The sequence below is a fragment of the Hemiscyllium ocellatum genome, chromosome 4 (assembly GCF_020745735.1).
Source record: "Hemiscyllium ocellatum isolate sHemOce1 chromosome 4, sHemOce1.pat.X.cur, whole genome shotgun sequence".
In the NCBI taxonomy this organism is placed as follows: domain Eukaryota; kingdom Metazoa; phylum Chordata; class Chondrichthyes; order Orectolobiformes; family Hemiscylliidae; genus Hemiscyllium; species Hemiscyllium ocellatum.
In genome coordinates this window covers 101,648,703-101,668,171 of record NC_083404.1, presented here as the reverse complement: position 1 = coordinate 101,668,171, position 19,469 = coordinate 101,648,703, and the positions used below count along the sequence as shown (strand labels likewise).

Sequence of the window (19,469 nt, the reverse complement as noted above, 5' to 3'; positions counted from 1 at the left end):
CAGATATTTGTAATGAAAACATTGACTTTAGCTTTTACAGGTAACAATGAATGATTTGGCTTACTTTATTTTTATCATAAAATCTACTTCAATAACTTCAGAAGTAAAAGGACAGGAATGTCATTAAGCCTCTGGCACGTGTGATTAAATTGTGATAGCACTGTGCTTTAAAGGGATTTGTTCTGTGCCATTTCTCTTGTGGAGAGGTGTTGTCAGTGGTGCTGAAATGTCTGTTTGTTTAGACTTGTTTTATTTTGGTCTCCTTGGGACTGGAGGTAATACATGAGAAACTGTTTTGCTGAACTTGCCTTTGCTAAGGGTGTGTATAATAAAGGAAAATATTTCTCTCTGCAGAGATTCACTTTGGGATAACGGGAGGGTGGGGAGTTAGGGGTAGAGAATGCAGTTGGATCAAGAATCTAACATGATGACTTTCAATAACTGTTCCATCATTGTGAGAAGGTTTGTGTCTCAATGTTTTACGCTGCCAAGCAGCCACCTGAGCTCGATTTTAAATGCTGTTATTCACATTTCTGTTGGTGTAATTTCTCAAACTTGCATTGACCAGCAGCATCACTTAATATTTCATCTCATCACTGAGCATAGTTTCCTTGTTGCATGTATTAATCCATTTCTGAAAGTACATTTGAGCATGCTGAAGAGCTAAACACGACAATGAATGGCATTTGTAACCTGAAACATAACTGCCCATTTGTATCGTCAAATATGTTTAGTTGTTTTGCTGTAAAGTTCCCAATTATCAAAGTTCATCCTTTGGACCATTGTTTTTTGCTACACAAAAAAGATAATACTATAGATGTTGACTTTTAAGACGACTTTTGAAGCCTGAGAATCCTTCTGAACCGATTTGCTATGGAGAATAAATGTGAATTGCCTGTAATTTTTCATTATGAAATATGAAAAATGAGTGGAACTCCTTTTAATTCAAACTAATTTTATGTAACACTTTAATTCTGCTTAAGTGCCTTTAATCACAATTGAGATTTTAAAGAAACAGAGGAGTTAAACATGTTTTTCATGTTTTATGGATGGGAAAATTTTGAATATCTCGTAATAGTAAAGAATACAGGAAAGGAATTAAGTACCATTACCGAAGTATTAGAAGAGGATTACTGACAAAAAGTCATTGTGTTGACCACTTGTGGGGTGGCAGTGACTTTTGCATCATAACCTGTTTAACCTACCCAGCAGGCCTGGAGCCAAAATCATCTGATGAACTTATAGGACAAAGAAGTCCTCCAATGTGCCGATACATTTTGCTCATCTGTATTAAAACTGCTTTCACTTGTAGGGATCCACATTCCTCTATTCCCATCCTATTCATGTATTCATCCAAGTGTTTCTAGGATGCTGCTATTGTGTACTTCTACCACCACCCCTGCCAACATGTTTCAGCTACTCTCACCTGTGTGTGAAAACCTTGCCTCACACATCTCCTTTTAAACACCCCCTTAACCTGTTTCCCCGAGTAAACGACGACTCCACCCTAGGGAAAAGCCTCATATTTTCCACTCTATCCGTGCTATTTGCAATCATTTAAACTTCTAATAGGTTCAACTTCTTGCCTTCCAGTGAAAATGACTCAAGCTATCCAACCTTTCTTTATAGCAAAAATCCCTGATTTGGTAGTGGACCATAAGAGCATCAAGCCATCTGTTATACTGCAGAATTGTTTGACATTGTCAATAGACTTTCTGGGGATCCAGTTGCTGAATTTTCAACAGATTGACAGAAATATAAAATCATGAAGGGCATGGATTGGATAAACAGACAAGTTTTTTTTCTCCCTGGGATGGCGGAGTCCAGAATAGCAGGTAATGATTGCTCCTTAGCTCCCATTTCAATGTTTTCACACAGAGGATGGTGAGTGTATGGAATGAGCTGCTAGAGAAAGTAGTGGAGACTGGTATAATTACAACATTTACAGGGCATCTGGATGGATATATGAATAGGAAACATTGAGAGATATAGGCCAAGTGTTGCCAAATGGGACTAGATTAATTTAGGACAGCTGCTCGGCATGGACGAGTTGGATCAAAGGGTCTGTACATCTGTATGACTCCATAAATCGGTGGAACATAATACAGGTCACATTTCAGCATGTTAAAGGACTGCTTAGTTTGTAGAATTCATAATATTGCAACCCAAAGGAATCTACCAATTCAACCAAATCTGAACCTCAAGAAAACCCTTTACCACAAAAACACTTTACCACAAAAACACAAAAAAAAGTCGCTTGGGTACTTCAAGGATCCATAGATTGTGGCCTTGGATGCTCCCTGAACCACAGATCCAAGGTCTCAGTGCATAATACTCAGATCTGGTTTGTTGCCATGGAAGAATGATTGGAGTTTGAGGCTGTAAGATTCCACAACTGGACAAGAAGTTTCTCCACAATGCAGTGAGGAACATGAATATCTGTGCTGCACTACAATCATAAAGTTCACCACAGATAAGGCTACTGAAACCAGCGAAATGCATATTACCTAGTCCAAAACACTGCCACCTCAAGATCTGATGTTGCAAATAAATCAGCCTATGAATGTGAAATTGATTCTTAAATTGCATTAATGCTCCAAACGTAGCCCTAATTAAGATAATCATGTAGATAAATGGTTATCCTCTAGATGTGGAGGTAGTTAGTGATCGGTGTATCCTTTTTGGTGAGCAAGCCTTTGAGCAACTCCAGGACCTCTTGCTTTTAAACCGGTGCAATACCAATGTTAGATTTGCCACTCAAGTTGTGAAACCCTTGTCTACTTTATCACCCACAATAATCCGAGATACACGTGGGCAAGTGACAGTTAAACACACTTAATGGTGCAGTGATGGCTCTATCTCTTACGTTATTCTTCCTATCTATGGTGGATATGCTCCATTAAGTTAGTCTTTCAAGGAGTCCTTGAAGGTTAATCTCAGCCTATCTTGGGACTTCATCCATTATCTTGAGTATTCACTTCCTTTAACCACAGTAAAATGCCAATTTCAGATCAAAGGTGTGTCTGTGGGTATCCATATGGGCTTCAGTAATGCCTCTTTTTGTGGGGTGTGTGGTATGTTCCTTGTTCCAGTACTATTACAACCCCCACTCTCAAATTTTTTCACATAGCGATAATGAAATTGGTGCTACTTCCCCCTCTAGTTTGGAATTGGAAAAGTTATCTATTTCACTTCTAATTTCCATCCAGGTCTCACCTTCACCTGATCCATCTTTGACTCCACCTTTCCCTTCCTTGACATCTCTCTTTCTATTTCTGGGGATAGGCCCACCAGCAATATCCACTATAAACCCACTACCTCCCATAGTTAAGTGACTATACATCCTCCACTCTGCTTCTTGTAAAGACTATTCCATTCTCCCAAGTTCCACCGTCTCTGTTGCATCTGTTCTGACAATCATGATTTGTAGACATCGGTGTTGGACTGGGGAGTACAAAGTCAAAAATCACACTACACCAGGTTATAATCCAATAGGTTTATTTGGAAGCACTAGCTTTCAGAGTGATGCTCCTTCAGGTTGTTGTGTTCTCCACAACCCCTAATTAAGGAGCAGCGCTCCGAAAGTTAGTGGTTCCAAATAAACTTGTTGGACTATAACCTGGTGTTGTGATTTTTTTTAACTTTCAACTTCAGCAAGTGGGCCTCCAAAATGTACACCTTCCTCAAACGATGAGTCCCGAGCACTGTAAATGATAGATCCAACCCGTCTTCTGCACATTGGCCATCTCCCCCTCCCTTCCCTCCCACAACGGTGTTAGGGTTCACTCTTGTTATCTCCTACTACCCCACCAACATCCACATCCATGCGATCGTTAGTTGCCATTTCCACCACCTCCTTGTCAGCCGTTCCTTCTGGCACACCCTGATCCACTCCTCCTTTACTCTCAATACATCCTTATGACACCTTCACCTACAGTCACTAAAGGTATAATACCTGCCCGTTTACTTCCTTCCTATGAATCCAAAGTCCCAAACATGGCTTCCAGGTGAGACAGCGCCTTTTACCTGCACTTAGCTTAATCCAGTCTACTGTATTCGCTGCTGGCAATGCTAGTATTGAAACAAAGCAGAGATAGGGCGACCAGATTGCAGAACATTTTATGTTTTGTTTGCAAAAAAGGTCCTGAGCTTCCAGTTGCCTGTCACTTCATTACCACAATGTTCCCTGTCCAACATCTGGCCCAGCCTTGCTATAGTTCTCCAGTGAAGTTCAGTGCAAATTCAGTGCACCTCATATGCACTTTGCGAACTCCGCAGCTTTCTAGATTTAAGCCCTAAAGTTGTTGAACAATATTAAACACTTTTCCCCATCTCTTCTCTCAACCCCACATACTAGTTATCACATGGGCTGATATCACCCACAGCTGAAAATGTGTTGCTGGTTAAAGCACAGCAGGTCAGGCAGCATCCAAGGAACAGGAAATTCGACATTTCGGGCCAGAGCCCTTCATTGGGAATGAGGAGAGGGTGCCAGGCAGGCTAAGATAAAAGGTAGGGAGGAGGGACTTGGGGGAGGGGCAATGGAGATGTGATAGGTGGAAGGAGGTCAAGGTGAGGGTGATAGGCCGGAGTAGGGTAGGGGCGGAGAGGTCAGGAAGAAGATTGCAGGTTAGGAGGGTGGTGCTGAGTTCAAGGGAATCGACTGAGACAAGGTGGGGGGAGGGGAAATGAGGAAACTGGAGAAATCTGAGTTCATCCCTTGTGGTTGGAGGGTTCCCAGGCGGAAGATGAGGCGCTCTTCCTCCAACCGTCGTATGTTCTGGCGATGGAGGAGTCCAAGGACCTGCATGTCTTCGGTGGAGTGGGAGGGAGAGTTAAAGTGTTGAGCCACGGGGTGGTTGGGTTGGTTGGTCCGGGCGTCCCAGAGGTGTTCCCTGAAGCGTTCCGCAAGTAGGCGGCCCATCTCCCCAATATAGAGGAGGCCACATCGGGTGCAGCAGATGCAATAGATGATGTTTGTGGAGGTGCAGGTGAATTTGTGGCGGATATGGAAGGATCCCTTGGGGCCTTGGAGAGAGGTAAGGGAGGAGGTGTGGGCGCAAGTTTTGCATTTCCTGCAGTTGCAGGGGAAGATATCACCCACAACCCATTGTCAGCTCCTAATAATCCCTGTTAGCAGCTATTCATTCTTCTCGGCTGACCATTATCCACTTCTTTGTCCAACTTTTTTCTCTCTCTCTGATTGGGCTTTATTGAGAGAGTCTATAGCCTTAAAACTTGTCTTTAAACATTTAGACTAAAATGTAATGCTGAATTATGGAACACATTTTCCAATGCAGTAAATAGGCAGGCAGGAAGGCTCAGAAAAAGGGGGAATCTCAAGGAATGCAGAAGATAGGGACATCTGGGCTCACCAAGCGATAACAGGATGCTGTAAAGCAATTAAGAACACTTGTCTTCATGTTGATGAATCTGTGAACAGGGCACGAAGTAATTGGGGCGATACTTTTTTTTTAAAGAGGTCAATGAAACGATGTATTCAAAATGTTTTTAGCATTAGTTGGAAACTACCTGGATTCAGATAACTGAGCGTCTTGGTTGCTTGAAATCACTTTACTGAAAATATCTGATCATTTTTTGCAACTGGATTTTATTACTGTTCTGTTTGAATAGTGTTTTGCAAGCTTCTAGATGGTTTGTATTTTCAGTTAGGAGAAAGAATCTGTTGTGAAAGACCTGCCTCACTCACCTGTTCTCCAACTTCTGGAAAATGACTTTAAAATCTGTTTCTTCCCAGATGGGGAACAATCTGAGGGGGACAATCTTCAATTTTTGTTTCCCAGATAAACTGCAATTTCCAAGATCCCAAAGGCAAACACCTACGTTTGGAGACACACCTCTAAATATGTCAGAAAATATGCCATCTGAACGCCTGAAACATTCTCCCCAGTACTACATTGTTGCACTGTCCCCAAAAGGAGTAGCATTACCAAACATCATTCTGACTGCTCGGCACAATTATTGTTTGAATAACATTTATTTCTCTTTTCAACAGTACTGAAAACTCCATTATTAATGAGCTAACAGTCTTGCACAACTCCTCAGGGAGCAGAAGAACTCAAATTTGTTAATTGTCTTGTTTTGTTTTCTGTGCCTGTGTGGTTGCTGGTCTAGATTTGAACAGTGAATGTTGTTATCCTCACCATTACTTCCACACACACGTTCATGCCTAATTCATTTCCTAGTTCTCTGTTGTTATAAGATTATATTCTGCTTCAATTTGCCAAGATTAATGCAAAGATAAATACATTATTGCCAAAGGCATTTTTAAAGGTAGTTTTTTAAAAAGGAGTGAAATTCGGGGCGGCACGGTGGCACAGTGGTTAGCACTGCTGCCTCACAGCGCCTGAAGACCCGGGTTCAATTCCCGACTCAGGCGACTGACTGTGTGGAGTTTGCACGTTCTCCCCGTGTCTGCGTGGGTTTCCTCCGGGTGCTCCGGTTTCCTCCCACAGTCCAAAGATGTGCGGGTCAGGTGAATTGGCCATGCTAAATTGCCCGTAGTGTTAGGTAAGGGGTAATGTAGGGGTATGGGTGGGTTTCGCTTCGGCGGGTCGGTGTGGACTTGTTGGGCCGAAGGGCCTGTTTCCACACTGTAAGTCTAATCAAATTACAGAACACAATGCAGGGACACAAATGTCTCAATGCACTTATGATTGAAGAATAAACATATGTCAAGACATTAGGCATTACACCTTTGCTCTCCTTCAGAGTAGTGCCAGGGGATCTTTTGCATCCATCTGAAAATGCATGTATTACCTTTCAATACTTTTATTGATGCCCTCATGCTACAGAAACCTATTTCTGTGCTTGTGTCAAACTTCATTTTGCTGTTATCCCAGTACAGTTGTTTGATAGTAAACTTTTCCTAATTAATCGTGATTAAGTAAGATATATACTATGCAAAATTAGAAATATAATTATAATTCTTAAATATTGATAGATATCTGTCAGAAGATGATGTCATGAATAAGGAAAATCCCTTTGTTCAACTAGTGACTGGAGTAATATGGCTTCTGCGAAATGGCACTATTTATATTAATGAGAGCAAATCAGCTGAGTGTTCGGAGACACAGGAAACAGGTACTGTCCAAAAGCCAAAACATGTGACTCAGTAAGAAAAGGCTACAGAAGTATTTAAAAACTGTATTTAAAATGTGTTTTGAAATCCAAATTTTCTCTCTCGTTCCAAAAGCCAAAAAATGTGTACAGATTGGTTTTTGTTTCCTACAAGCATTTTGTATGTTGTTCATGTGTACAAGTTTCAAAGCACTGTTAACTATTTATTTTTGAAAGAATATTTGTTTGCTTTTAGAATATGCATTCTAACCAGGGTTATGACATACAAGTATTCTGGTGCTGCAATTGATCAAGTAGAAGTATGTGTTAAAGATGAAAATTGTCTCTATTTCAAAAATTATTGAAAACCGTTTTTACAGCCACATCTGTTTCTCATCATAAGCAGAGATGTCCATGTCAATTGCTGTCCACAGAGCAAAAGAAATCAAAAATTGAAAACTTTATTGATGTCTGTGCTGATATCAGTTGAGAACAGAAAAGACTTCAGTATTTTAAGAGTAAATAAATTGGAACTTCTCCTTCATACAATGATTCAGAACAAGATGACAAAATCTAAGGCATTTTGCAGAAGATAGGAAAAGGAACTTTTTTGAGCAGTGAATGGTATGGATTTGAAATTGCTGAGTGTGGTGGAAGGAAATCAAATAAAGAATTTAAAGGTATTTTCTGTAAAGGAGACAGCAGGAGGAAATGGGTAAGATACTAGGCAAATTGCTTCTTCAAAACTGGTGCAGATGTGACATACCAAAAAAAACCATCTCCATTGCTGTAACAATTTGATTCTGCGTGCACTGCTGTAAAGATTCTGGATAGGTGAGAAAATTTAGAAAGCAACAAGGGATGACTTATTAACAAAAATCACAAGTTAGAACTGGTGAGTAACTTAGAAGAGAATTTGCCGGTGTTGGTATTTTTTGCTTTTGTCCTATATGGAAGCAGTTATAGAGTCATAGAGATGTACGACATGGAAACAGATCCTTCAGTCTAACCCGTCCATGCTGACCAGATATCTCAACCCAATCTAGTACCACTTGCCAGCACACACACCCCCCCCCCCCCCCCATCCCTCCAAACCCTTCCTATTCATATACCCATCCAAATGCTGTTTAAATGTTGAAATTGTACCAGCCTCCACCACTTCCTCTGGCAGCTCATTCCATACATGTACCACCCTCTGCATAAAGAGGTTGCCCTTACGTCTCTCTTATATCTTTTCCCTCTCGCCCTAAACCTATGCCCTCTAGCTCTGGACTCCCCGACCCCAGGGAAAAGACTTTGTCTATCTACCCTATCCATGCACCTCATAATTTTGTAAACCTCTATAAGGTCACCCCTCAGTCTCTGATGCTCCAGGGAAAACAGCCCCAGCCTGTTCAGCCTCTCCCTATCGCTCAAATCCTCCAACCCTGGCAACATCCCTGTAAGTCTTTTCTGAACCTTTTCAAGTTTCGCAACATCTTTCCAATAGGAAGGAGATCAGAATTGCACGCAATATTCCAACAGTAGCCTAACCAATGTCCTGTACAGCCACAACATGACCTCCCAACTCCTGTACTCAATACTCTGACCAATAAAGGAAAGCATACTTCACTATCCTATCTACCTGTGACTCCACTTTGAAGGAGCTATGAACCTGCAATCCAAGTCTCTTTGTTCAGCAAAACTTCCTAGGAACTCATCATTAAGTGTATATGTCCTGCTAAGATTTGCTTTCCCAAAATACAGCACATTGCATTTATCTGAATTAAACTCCATCTGCCACTTCTTAGCGCATTGGCCCGTCTGGTCAAGATCCTGTTGTAATCTGAGGTAACCCTCCTCACTGTCCACTACACCTCTAACTTTGGTGTCATCTGCAAATTTACTAACTGTACCTCCTATGCTCGCATCCAAATCATTTATGTAAATGACAAAAAGTTGAGGACCCAGCACCGATCCTTGTGGCACTCCACTGGTCACAGGTCTCCAGTATGAAAAACAACCCTCCACACCACCACCTTCTGTCTTCTACCTTTGAGCCAGTTCTGTATCCAAATGGCTAGTTCTCCCTATATTCCATGAGATCTAACCTTGCTAATCAGTCTCCCATGGGGAACCTTGTTGAATGCCTTACTGCAGTCCATATAGATCACATCTATGCTCTGCCTTCATCAATCCTCTTTGTTACTTCAAAAAACTCAATCACGTTTGTGAGACATGATTTCCCACGCACAAAGCCATGTTGACTATCCCTAATCAGTCCTTGTCTTTCCAAATAAGTGTACATCCTGTCCCTCCGGATTCCCTCCAACCACTTGCCCATCATTGACATCAGGCTCACTGGTCTATAGTTCCCTGGCTTGTCCTTACCACTTTTCTTGAACAGTGGCACCACGTTAGCCAACCTCCAGTCTGCTGACACATCACCTGTGACTATCAATGATACAAATATCTCCGCAAGAGGCCGAGCAATCCCCTCCCTAGCTTCCCACAGAGTTCTAGGGTACACCTGATCAGGTCCAGGGAATTTATCAACCTTTATGCATTTCAAGGCATCCAGCACTTCCTCCTTTGTAGTATGGACATTTTACATAAGACAGGGTGTGAAAGGTGTCACCTCAGGAGCTGAGATGAATTTGTGCACAGCATCTTATGTAGAACCATAAAAATAGCAAAAATCTCACCTTATTCACATGATACTGCATTTGCCATGCATTTGTCCACACACTCAGTCTGACGGCCTTGTGGTATTATTGCTGGACTTTTATTCCAGAGACCCGGGTCATGTTCTGGGGACCCTGGTTCCAATCCTGCCATGGCAAACGAAGGAAGTTGAATTCAATTCTTTTTAAAATCTGGAATTAAGAGGTTAATAATGACCATGCTTCCATTGTTGATCGTTGAAAAAATATATCTGATTCACTAGTGTCCTTTAGGGAAGGAAACCGCCATCCCTATCTTGTCTTGCCTACATGTTAATACAGACCCACAGCAATGTGGTTGACTCTTTATTCACCTTTGGACAGTTAGGGATGGATAATAAATGCTGCTTAGCCAGTCACTCCCTCACCCCATGCATAAAGAAAATAAAAATCCTCTCTGCAGCTCACCCTTTAACCTAGCTTTGGGTCATCTGAAAGTTTTGAGAAATTTAATTCTCTCATCTAAATCATTAATATATTGTAATAGCTGAGGTTCTAAGACTGATCCCTGCAGTATCCCACTAGCTGCTGTTCAGAAAAGATGCATTTATTCTGACACTCTTCCCTGTTTGTTGATGAAATGGATAGAAAATTCAATACATTACCTCTAAACCTATATACTTTGCATCATAATCTTTTATGTGGCATTTTGTCAAAAGCCTACTGAAAGTCCAATTAAACTACATCTACTGGCTCCAGTAATTCTTCTAGTTACACGCTGGAAGAGTTCCAGTAATTTGTCAAGCATGATTTCCCTTCTGTAAATTCATGCCAACTTTGTCTGATTCTGCCATTGTTTTCTAAGTGCTCTGCTATAAAATCCTTGATGGACTTTAGCATCTTGCCCACTATTGACATCGGACTCACTGGTCCACAGTTTCTCTGTTTTCTTTCGACCTTCTCTTGTAAATTAGGATTACATTTCCATTCTGTAGGAACTGTTCCAGAGTTTAAAGAATCTTGGAAGATGACTATCAATACAGCTATCATTTCTCGGGCCATTGCCTTGAGCAGTCTGAAATGTAGATTATCAGCCTTCAATCCCATCAATTTCTCGAACAAGATGTTGAAAATAGTTCATTGAGCATGAAGTCTGTTTGGATAGAAGGTGTGGAGAAAGTGGTGAGTGCAGGTACATGAAATAGAAGTAGTATTTTCATGAGCTCCAGCAACCATGCTGAGTCAAGAGGGGTTGGCTGATGATTTGAATCCTTTTTTGAGGAAGTAGAAATACATTTTGGCTTGTGTTAGTATGTAAGGTTACATTATCTGAAAGTATTTTAAAGAAATTCAGGCTAAGAATAACATCCTTTCAAAACAGAATGCTGGATAGCACAGTCACGATTGCTATGGGAGTCAGCAGGCTTGTAATGAATACTTGTTAATAGTATGTTTCTGCAAATGGGACATTCTGCAGTCAACCATATAAATGGAAAAAGGTTGGAAGTTAGAAACAAACTCACCTATATCCAGTTCAGGAAGAATGCACAAAATAGCCCTGATTGCAATCAAATACTGTTAAAATGCAACTTAATGAGTGTGCAGGAATGGTACAATGAAATGTTCTTTACCTCCCACAATATCTGGGTCATACAAGGGCCCATAAGAATACCTTTTTCATTTGGAGGAAGTGAGTGGAGTTCAACTGATTGACGACTTCGCATCTGACAAACAGTGAGTCGCTAAGCTGAGTTTCGAGGACACTTATTTGTATCTGTATTTGGATCCAAAGTGAACAGGATAAAATTTTGGTTGGAATCAACATGGAATAAGTAGGAGTCTGTGATGGTTCTTCCTGTTTAGAATGTGGTGGTACTGGAGAGGATGCTAACAATATTGACAAGAATAAAATCAAAACTGTGGAAGTCATGTATCAGAGGATGAACAGCTGGGGGATGCTTTCATGAAAGTAGGCTTAGGGGTGACCATGTCGGGGTCTTCAAAGTTAAAAGGAATTTTATTTGTATTTTTTTAAAAAAGAGAGAGGTCTTTACACTTGTGGGAAGAGCAAATGTACAGAGGCTATTAACCTAAAAAAGACACCAGAAATAAATAGGAACTGCAGAAAAATCTTATTATAGTCATAATCATAAAGTCATACAGCATGGAAACACATCCTTCAATCCAGTCAGTCCATGCTGAACGTATGAAACTAAACTACTTCCACCTGCCTGTGCCTGACCCACATCCCTCCATGCCTTTCCTATTCATGTGCATAGCTTAGAGTTTTCTAAATGTTGTACCGAAGAAAAGAATCTATTCAATTTCAACATCAAATCCAAATTCAATTCAGTCAAATACTAGGACCTCAAGACTAAATGCCTAACACATGACCCAGATTGGTGCAAATGTCAAACTTGCCAGTAAAGAGTAGCTGAAGCAAATATTGATTTATTCAAGTGAACATGTAGAAGGGTTTATTCAGTTATATTTTAACCATTTATAATGGCTTATGTTGGTAGCAATTTGCGGAAAGATGGGAGGAGGGTCAAGTGGGGCATGCACGAATTGGGCAAATGGCCTGTTTCTATGTATATCATATTCCATCTTATCTAGTTATAAAACTCCACCTGGTTTCTGTAATTTTGTAACAGACCACTCGTCCTTTGTTCTGCCAATTCCACCGTTGGCAATTGCTTAGATAGCACCTTACAAACCGATGACCATATCCCCCACCCATTTATCTCTCCACACTGCAGGCTCCCTGCCTCCATTCCTGATGAAGGGCTTTTGCCCGAAACGTCGATTTTCCTGCTCCTCGGATGCTGTGCTTTTCCAGCACCACTCTAATCTAGACTCCTTCTATTAGGACAAGGGCAACAAATACATGGGAACACCACTACATTGATGTTCCCCTCCAAGCTACTCACCATCCTGACTTGGAGATATATTGCTGTTCCATCGTTGTCATGGGTCAAAGTCTGGAATTCCCTCTCTACTGGCTGTAACTGGAATGAAGCAATTCAAGAAGGCAACTCACCACCATTACCTTCTCATGTGCAGTTAGGCGTTGGCAATAAACTCACCCTTATCCTTTTTCCCCTCTGCCTTGCTCCATTTTACTTTATTTACTCACCGAATACAGCTGGGCCACCATTTATTATCCATCCCTCGTTATTCTGTGGTAGTGAGCTGCTGCCTTGAATGGCTGCCATCCATCTTTTTCTGCTTTTAGAAATCTTTTTAAAACTATCCTCTTTGCCCATCTATTCGTTCCCTATTCTAAAATCTCAAACCTCCTTTATCCTTATTCTTAACATCACGTTCCCCCAGTAAATAATCTGTTTTTATGTGAACTTCGATATTAATGTAAGTTGTATTTTGCATATGATGGATCAACACCAGTATTTAAAGCATGTGTTCTTGCAGAAACCTTTCTATTTTGATGTTTTTGGCATTCTTTCTTTGTATAAAGTATATATACTCTTGATGATTCAGTAATGTTTGTTGGCAATGTTTCCTTGTTTGAAATGAATGCAATGGTTAATTTAAATATTGCTTTCAAAAGATAACTTTGTCAAAGCTTTGTCTTGCAAATTGCCTTGATGCGTACAAGGTGACCAGTTCAAGGGGAAAACCAATATTGATCCTCCATGAATGGAGAGTGACTTCAACAGCGGTTGTGGATCAATTCTGGATTTCGCTCCTGGCATTGTCACTCCCCTTCCCCATCATAATGTGAAAGTAGTAAAGAAAAATAAAACATGCAATAAAACAATTAAAATATTGAAACATCCTTCAACCATTATCCTAAAATATTCCTGAATTTTTTTTATAATTTGTCGAATAACTTGAGTTAATGAGTTCTTCCAATGGCTGAATGATGCAGATTAGAAGGTCTCGGGTTTTCAATTTAGTTGATTCATCTCAACTAGACCAGTGGTAGGAACACTGATTTTTTTTTTGACACATCCACCTTTTCAGATTGAAGAATTGGTCCCGAATACCTTGCTTGAAGTGCACTTTGGGAGGTTGTAACTGTTGAATCTCATGCAAAATAATAGTCTGCAGACATTGAATTTGTAACACAAAGCAGATCTAGAAATGTAAAAGTAATGCTGACACTGAGAACCCTGTTCCTCTATTTCTGGCCATTTACTTCACCCTACTGCTGATGGTTGTTTCTGTAGTTGCCTGAGTCCTAAACTCTGAAACTCACCATGTACGTTTTCTAACTTTTTTCCTTGCTGTAAGATGCTTTTAAGTTGGCTGTTCAAGCAAACCTTTGATCACCTGCTCAATGGTGTTGTCCTTTGATCTGATGTAAATTTGTCCAATACTGTCCTGTGTATCTTAGGCCATTTTACAGTAAAATACATTAATTTATGCAGTTTGCAATTATATAATATAAAGCAAAGTAGTTACTAAGCCTTCTATTTTAAATAGGATCTTTTGAAAGATTTGTTAATGTGGTGTCTGCCCGAACTTCTATAGGACATGATAAATATGGGAGGCTTGTTTTGTTGCAAATCGATGGACAAACTGACCTCAGAGGGTAAGATAAAAGCTTCAGATTAATGATTCTCTTGTCCTAATACAGCTATATAAATTACATTTGTAATCAAGATGAATAGATTAACTAATTATTAGAAATTTCTTCACTTTTTTGAAATATTAGATTTTCTTGGCATTGTTCAAATCTTGTATGTAAATGTATTCCAATAGAAGATCAAAAAGTAATCTTGATTCAATTAAAAATACACTACAGGTTTATTTGGTTCCATAAACATATTCAACACTGAGTTAGATTTTTGATCAAGGAAGGGATCTTGACCAGATGGGCAAATGGGCTGAGAAGTGGCAGATGGAGTTTAATTCAGATAAATGCGAGGTGCTCCATTTTGGGAAAGCAAAACTTAGCTGGACTTAAACACTTAATGGTAAGGTCCGGGGAGTGTTGCTGAACAAAGAGACCTTGGAGTCGCAGGTAGACAGGATAGTGAAGAAGGCTTTTGGTATGCTTTCCTTTATTGGTCAGAGTATAGAGTACAGGAGTTGGGAGGTCATGTTGCGGCTGTACAGGACATTGGTTAGGCCTCTGTTGGAATATCGTGTGCAATTTTGGTCTCCTTCCTATCGGAAATATGTTGTGAAACTTGAAAGGGTTCAGAAAAGATTTACAAGGATGTTGCCAGGGTTGGAGAATTTGAGCTATCGGGAGAGGCTGAACAGGCTGGGGCTGTTTTCCCTGGAGCGTCGGAGGTTGAGGGGTGACCTTATAGAGGTTTACAAAATTATGAGGGGCATGTATAGGATAAATAGGCAAAGTCTTTTCACTGGGGTCAGGGAGTCCAGAACTAGACGGCTTAGGTTTAGGGTGAGAGGGGAAGGATATAAAAGAGACCTACAGGGCAACTTTTTCACACAGAGGATGGTACGTGTGTGGAATGAGCTGCCAGAGGAAGTGGTGGAGGCTGATACAATTGCAACATTTAAGAGGCATTTGGATGGGTACATGAATAGGAAGGGTTTGGAGGGATATGGGCCAGGTGCTGGCAGGTGGGACTAGATTGGGTTGGGATAGCTGGTCGGCATGAACAGGTTAGACGGAAGGGTCTGTTTCCGTGCTGTACATCTCTATGACTCTATAAGTCAAAGGTTATGTTGGGTTGCCAGGAGGTGAGACTACAATTGGGCTGACTATGATGTTGAATAAAGGAGCAGGCTTGATGGGCCAAATTGCTGGCCTCTCCAAATTCTAGTGTTTACATAGTAACAATTGCTATGATTTTGATTCTTATAATCCAAATGTGAAACAAATTTCATATTTCCTTTATGAAGAGCATGAAAAAAGAAATGAAACTGGTATCTTCATTTCTAAGATTCATTGTTGAAGTTATGAATTAGTATCTTATTGTTGACTTTGGTGTCTGATTTTCTACCTCTTAAAGGACAGGCTTTACTCATTAGCATTTCCGAATTTCAAGGCCTGTTAAAGTTCTGTCTTTCCCTTCACTCCGACCCTCAGAAAAGACTTTCAAAGAATGTTGTTCCTTCAGTTTACGCTCTGAACTGAAATGCAATGCGAGAGGAGATACTGACCAAGGTTCTGCAGCTTTGATTTTAGCAACTCTTTGTTGGGGAGGGAATCGTAAGTTATTTTGAATCTACCAGTGGGCTTCAGAAATATTCAAAACAATGAATCCTTTTCTTGGCTACAGAAATGTCAGTCAGAAGCTTGAGAAAGGCAACAAATATTCACAAAAATGGGGTACTTCCAAACATGGAAAAATAAGTAGACAGTTTAACGTAGTCATAAATTTTCTAAAGGTAGTGTGTTCAAATTGTATTGCACGTTTTACAAAACTTGTCCAAACAACTCAATTCAACCTGTTTGTTTCTCTTGCTTTTTTTTTTGGTTTCGTTTTATTTGGTTTGGCACAAGAGCTGGTTTGGAACAAATTCTCATTTTGGTTTGTCCACTAAAGATTGCTCAGCATCCAAACATAAGCGAACTGGCAAGAATATTGAATTTTAATTTAGATATGGTCTACATGGTTCCCTTATAAGCACCTTGTAAAGGCAAGAGTTTTGGGTGTTCTGGTCAATGTATTAGAAGTTTAAAGTTATCATCTTGCAGCTTTAGGTATTGGCTTGCTTGACACTTTTTTAAGATCAAAGTCTGATCCATGCAGATGAAGTTTAACTCCGATAAATGTGAGGTGCTGCATTGGGAAAGCAAATCTTAGCAGGACTTATACGCTTAATGGTGAGGTCTTAGGGAGTTTTGCTGAACAGAGAGACTTTGGAGTGCAGGTTCATAGCTCCTCGAAAGTGGAGTCGCAGGTAGATAGGATAATGAAGAAGGTGTTTGGTATGCTTTCCTTTATTGTTCAGAGTATTGAGTACAGGAGTTGGGAGGTCATGTTGCGGCTGTACAGGACACTGGTTAGGCCGCTTTTGGAATATTGCGTGCAATTCTGGTCTTCCTATCGGAAAGATGTTGTAAAACTTGAAAGGGTTCAGAAAAGATTTGCAAGGATGTTGCCAGGGTTGGAGGTTTTGAGCTATAGGGAGAAGTTGAATAGGCTGGGGCTGTTTTCCTGGAGCATCGGAGGTTGAGGGGTGACCTTATAGAGGTTTACAAAATTATGAGGGGCAAGGATAGGATAAATAGACAAAGTCTTTTCCATGGGGTCAGGAAGTCCAGAACTAGAGGGCATAGGTTTAGAGTGAGAGGGGAAAGATATAAAAGAGACCTAAGGGCAACCTTTTTATGCAGAGGGTGGTACGTGTATGGAACGAGCTGCCAGAGGAAATGGTGGCTGGTACAATCACAACATTTAAGCGGCATTTGGATTGTTATATGAATAGGAAGGGTTTGGAGGGATATGGGCCGGGTACTGGCAGGTGGGACTAGATTGGGTTAGGATATCTGGTCAGCATGGACGGTTGGATATCTGGTCGGCATGGACGGGTTGGACCGAAGGGTCTGTTTCCAAGCTGTACATCCCTATGACTCTATAACCTTGTCACACCGCTGTCTAATAGGTCATTCTTGTGTATATTTAATCCTATCTCATCCAGTAATTATTATGCACTATGTTCAACAATATTCTACTTTGAAACCCTATAAAACTGTTTTGTGGTATAAACATGACTTTGCCATGGTTAAATGGTTCCATTTTGCCCTTTAGAACAGAAGTATTCATTCACCTGTTTAACTTTACAGTTATAAATCTTTAAGGCTTTAAGTATATATGATACATGCAAGAGATGCCCGCAAGTCTTAAGCTAAATTTATATTTCTCACAAATTAAATAAATTAAACTTTAGTAAATTGAAAGAATCTCAATAAACACAGTATTTCTAATTGACAACCAAAATAAAAACAAAAGTAATCATTGATTAGCAATCTGATTTTAATGTAACCAAGCAGTGGTTGATACTTTTTACCATTTCTTTGGTGGCTGGTACTTCACACATACTTTCCTGACTTCAGCTGCTATTCATCTTCCGCATTCTTGTTCACTGCAGCTTTATTGCTTCTATTTGAAGCTTGCACAGATGAATTTGGGGAACGAAGCATTAAATAAAACTGCTACTTTGGTCAAAAATGCCACTTTGAATGTTTAAGCATGTAAATAAAAAATGAGGGCGAGGTGACTGAAGTTTGTGGCACACTGTGTAAACACCTTGATCCAGAGGAATTAAATTCTGCTTTTCCAAGCCACTGTTCCCTTAATTCCTCGCTGCCTTTTAGAAATATAACTTACAGCTTTTCCAAAAAATACATTAATCGTTGTAAAGACTTCTTAATTTTGTCTTTTTTGAAACAGTGGACTGAAATGGGTAAGAACTGTTTAAAAACCAAGAATTATTGAGGAATTGAAAAAGATTTTTGGAAAGCAAAATACTTGACACTTGATAGAAGTACAATTTGCTAGCTGCTGGTTCAAGCAGATGATTTGCAGATGAACTGGAACCAAGTGATGTGTGCAAATGGAGAATCTAGTGGCAGCAAGTAGCTGATTGGTCTGTGAGCTAATGACCAGTTATAGTTGACAAAGGTCTTCTGCCTGCCAACAACAACCGTATGCTTGGTCCCAGCTAAATGGACAGCTGAGGGGCAGCGAACAAGAGCAGGAGGAGCCATCAGACCTCTACTAGGTCAGACATTGTCTCAGTTACCTGTCGTAAAAGAAAACTTAAAACTTGAACAAAACCACTTTATTTTTCTTGCAACAGTTTCTGTAAGCTGTAACTTTTAAGAAATGAGTTAGAGACTTATTATAAATGTGAACCACTTCAAATAAGTTAAATATTCAGAGAAATAAGATTGAGAAGGAGTATTCTGATTAGCACAAGAATTGTCTCAGCAAATCCTGCAAAAGGAACCATTGAGTTGCGTTGCCAGTCTTTCCGTCTGCCATAGTACCCATTTCTTCCTGTTTGTTTGAATGTGTAAAGGCGAATTTATAATGGTTCAAAAATTTTATCTCGTAGAGTTAAATACTGATAGTTTTTAATTGCTTGCCTGTAGCTACAGTCAATTTGTAATAAATAGCTTTTTTAAGTAAGAATCGTGGCCAATGCTTTTTGTCAACCTGGGTCTGGAAGTTAGGTAAACTAGGAGGGGTTCTGTACACTTCTTTAAAAAATCTTGAACTTTATTGATGACTCCTGAAATAGTGGATGGAGCTTGATTTCTAGCACTTTACCTCAGTGAGATGTAAAATACAGAATGTGAAATTATTTAGTCAAATACATGATTTCTAATAAACAGGATCAATTCCTTATCAATTTTTTTAACACAAACCTTGAAATCTGACTAAAATCTGATGATAAATGTTTAGCAACAGTGTATAGCATGTATGAAGGCAGTCGTTCTATTTGGCAAGCTTAATTAAATATGCTTGGATTCCATCATGAAAAAGGGTGATGCTGATGTAGTCCCAGGCCTTTGCTATTTTGAATTTTAAGTTGATCCAGCCTCATTGATAGTCCTGTACATAATGATTTGTATTAAATTTGGTAGTACAATTTTAAAAAAAGGTTTGAATTAATAGAAGTAAAATTTCATTACAGACTGAGTTTGTGGGAGGTTGCAAGGTTTTTAAAGGACCATGGAGTTATTAATGCCATTAATTTGGATGGAGGAGGGTCAGCTACTTTGGTACTCAATGGATCACTTGCAAATTATCCATCAGATCACTGGTATGTAAATTGCTAAGCATGTAAAGTAAT

At 39.9% G+C, this 19,469-nt stretch overlaps 1 protein-coding gene across 2 annotated transcripts in view; it reads left to right on the top strand.

The window, feature by feature from the left end:
- nagpa (N-acetylglucosamine-1-phosphodiester alpha-N-acetylglucosaminidase) overlaps positions 1-19,469 on the top strand; it is a 47,789-nt gene that overhangs the window by 5,501 nt on the left and 22,819 nt on the right. For both annotated transcript variants that reach the window (XM_060823691.1, XM_060823689.1), the window contains exons 3-5: positions 6,965-7,104; positions 14,169-14,277; positions 19,311-19,439. In XM_060823691.1, the coding sequence (XP_060679674.1) occupies positions 6,965-7,104; positions 14,169-14,277; positions 19,311-19,439 (378 nt within the window). The remainder of the gene's footprint in view (positions 1-6,964; positions 7,105-14,168; positions 14,278-19,310; positions 19,440-19,469) is intronic.